This window comes from Typopeltis vanoorti, chromosome 5 (genome assembly GCF_054136105.1).
Source record: "Typopeltis vanoorti isolate ZY-2024b chromosome 5, IOZ_Tvanoo_1.0, whole genome shotgun sequence".
Classification (NCBI taxonomy): domain Eukaryota; kingdom Metazoa; phylum Arthropoda; class Arachnida; order Uropygi; family Thelyphonidae; genus Typopeltis; species Typopeltis vanoorti.
This window is the reverse complement of record NC_143553.1, coordinates 36,014,692-36,017,495: the sequence shown is the minus strand read 5'-3', so window position 1 is coordinate 36,017,495 and position 2,804 is coordinate 36,014,692. Positions and strand designations below refer to the sequence as shown.

Genomic DNA, 2,804 nt, shown 5'->3' with positions numbered 1-2,804 from the left:
GGCAAGAAATTAAATATAAATACATATAATTGTTAATTTTTTATGCGAGTGATAGCTCGTACATTGAGATCCACTTTAAGCAATGATAACTTTAAGTCAATGAAATATGCATCCGGTTTCGGTCTCGAGGAACTAGATTAACTTGATATTGCATTCACTTTGCTGGTATGTCATTGTGCTATAAACCGATTCTTTGCTTTTAATATTCCTTTGGTTGATGGTGAAAATAAGATTCCGAAGACAGTGCAATCAAAATGAATCTTCTATAAAAAAAGACAGAAAGAAAGAAAGAAAGAAACGCGGGATAATAAATGGTGGATTTAATTAGCCATTAGACGTGAATTTCTTCTTCCCCAAATAATTAATTCTTGTGCAGGCTCAGTCAAACTAAATCAGGCGATGAGCACACAAAATGTCGCAGACAAATATTTAAGCAGTGAACCTTTAATTTCCATAGAGGCAAATTTCTCTAATTTCAACAATAGGTTATAATAGTAAATGTTGCATGAGGTATACAGCATGGAGCTAAAAATATAAAGCATTATGAAAAATTCGTGCAAGATGAGTATGCCAAAATATACAATATTCTTTGCTCATCAGTGGAGACTGTTCCCAAAATTATTAGCACCACATCATTCGTTTAACTCTCGGTTTCGCTTCCGCCGCGGCTTCAGTTTGGCACTATGTGTGTCGTTGTAGGTCCAGCTGTTCCGCAATCGAGAATGCAGTAAAGGGATCAAGATGTTTAGGCTGGGTATCGCTGTCCGTGCAGCGGTACGACAGGAAAGCGTTGCTCATCCTTTCTCCGAACTGCAGCAGTTCACGACGAATATTGGTATTCAGCCACCCGTACAGAATGGGATTTGTAGTTGCGGAAGTCATCGCCAGCATGTGGCAGATGGCAAAGGCCAAATAAAGATTCTGAGGAGATAAAATAGACGAATGGAAGTCGGCAAGAAGGTTTAGGATGTTCCAAGGCAACCAACTGACAGCAAATACCACAGAAATATTCAAAAGAACCATAGTTGCTCGCCTGTTGCGGTTCAGTTCTCTTTGAATTCTTTCGGAATCAATGTGCGGGGATGACTTCTTTTGATGGAGCATAGCGAAACTAAGATGAGCCTTTATTCGGAAGTGAGTCACAATGAGAACTGAAGCAGGAATCACAAACTGGGTAATGAGGATGATCACAGTATACAACCCTCTGCTTCTGGAAGAAGGCCACAACTCAAGGCATTTCTCATATACGTGAATGCCAGGTAGACCTACCGTAAGAATCTTCTGAAAAATGCACACGGGTAGTGCGAGAAGTAGCGAGAATATCCAGATGGCGCACGTATAGCCGATTAACGCCTTAGTGCTTTTCTTTTGCTTCTGCTTGTTTAATGTGAGAATTGCATTCTGTCTATCGATTGCTATCGCGGACACTGTCGCCGCAGAGACGAACACGGTAGAACCTTGGATGAAAGGCACAAGCTTACATAGGAAGGCTCCAAGGGGCCAACTACGACGAACGAGCTCTAGCAAAGTGAAGGGCATGCAGAAAAGGCAAAGCGCAATGTCCGACGCATTCAAGTTCACCACAAACAAATCACGATGGTTGCGGATCTTAGAATTTCGAATGATCACACCGGACAACAAGAGGTTGCTGCCTACACCGAAGGTCATTAACATCACATAGCAGGAGATTATGCAGGCTTCCGTAAGGCTATCAAATATATTGTCTCTCAGTAAATGTTCTTCGAGGATTACCACCGCTTGACGGAAGCTGAAATTAAAGATATCTACTTGAGAAATGTTGCTGACGTTCAAGACAAAGAAGCTCATGATGAATCCGACTTCCTGCTTTCGGCTAAATTCTTTTTGATATTTGAATGCACAGCCAGCTTCTGCCTACATGTTATCAAGAACCTACACGAAACAATAAAAAAAGGATTGTATTTCAGTTGATAATTATTTTTATTTACTATCATAATTATTTATATTAAGCCATTTGCATTATCATAATTTTCGCAAACTGCCAAGTAATACTATAGCCAAATAGGGAAATATATATATATATATATATATATAATAAGAATAAAGCAGATAAGAAATAAAATCCAAATTACACAAAATCCCTCAATGTGAGAGCAATATAATAAAAAATAACTGTAGCACTGAAAATGTTAACCTATTCTGAGCCTGTCTCACATTTTTAATAGCTTGTGATGGGGAACAGGCAAAGTTCCTACCATACTAAGATATCATATCGTTCTTAATAGTTCAGCATATATTTTCAGATTGGAGGAGACTCACATTAAAATATCTGTATTTCCTATCAGCTACTTGGTTAGAAACATGGATTTTAATCCAGTTTAGAATGCGAGGAATATTTCATAAGGATTTTTCATCTGGAAATGAGTTAGGTAGACATCTTCTGGTCTATCCAGTAGCACGGAAGCAAACCTTTATCCGACCTGTCTCTAAAAAAAAGAGACATAAATGTCAGGAAAATATCGTTCATCTGAACACTCCCAAAAGTAACAGAAAAAGGTCACTAACAGCCAACTTCTCACTATCTGGTAGTCCACCAATATGGATTTTGCACGATGCAGAATGATCTGAGTCAGATTCTTCCTCCACTTTGAAGTTCGCAGATCAAGAAAACCATAATCATCCTCTACATGTTTGGGGTGCGCAGAACTTCTAGAATGACCTTTGTATTTACATCACAAACATTCCGTCAGACGAAGTGATTCTCTTGAAGGAAGTTCGATACTATAATTCTCGAAGAATTAAAATAAACATATTGATAATCTGCA

At 38.6% G+C, this 2,804-nt stretch overlaps 1 protein-coding gene across 1 annotated transcript; it reads right to left on the bottom strand.

Annotated features, from left to right (window-relative positions):
• Positions 1-269: 269 nt before the first annotated feature.
• LOC150106317 (neuropeptide F receptor-like) lies at positions 270-1,802 on the bottom strand. The gene has a single exon (XM_090392357.1). It carries the CDS (start codon positions 1,672-1,674, stop codon positions 682-684), a length of 993 nt encoding a protein of 330 aa, XP_090248483.1. The 5' UTR covers positions 1,675-1,802; the 3' UTR covers positions 270-681.
• Between the last annotated feature and the right edge of the window lie 1,002 nt (positions 1,803-2,804).

Bases quoted from the DNA above. Each gene is read 5' to 3' on its own strand.
- LOC150106317 (XM_090392357.1), bottom strand. From the start codon at position 1,674: ATGTTAATGACCTTCGGTGTAGGCAGCAACCTCTTGTTGTCCGGTGTG.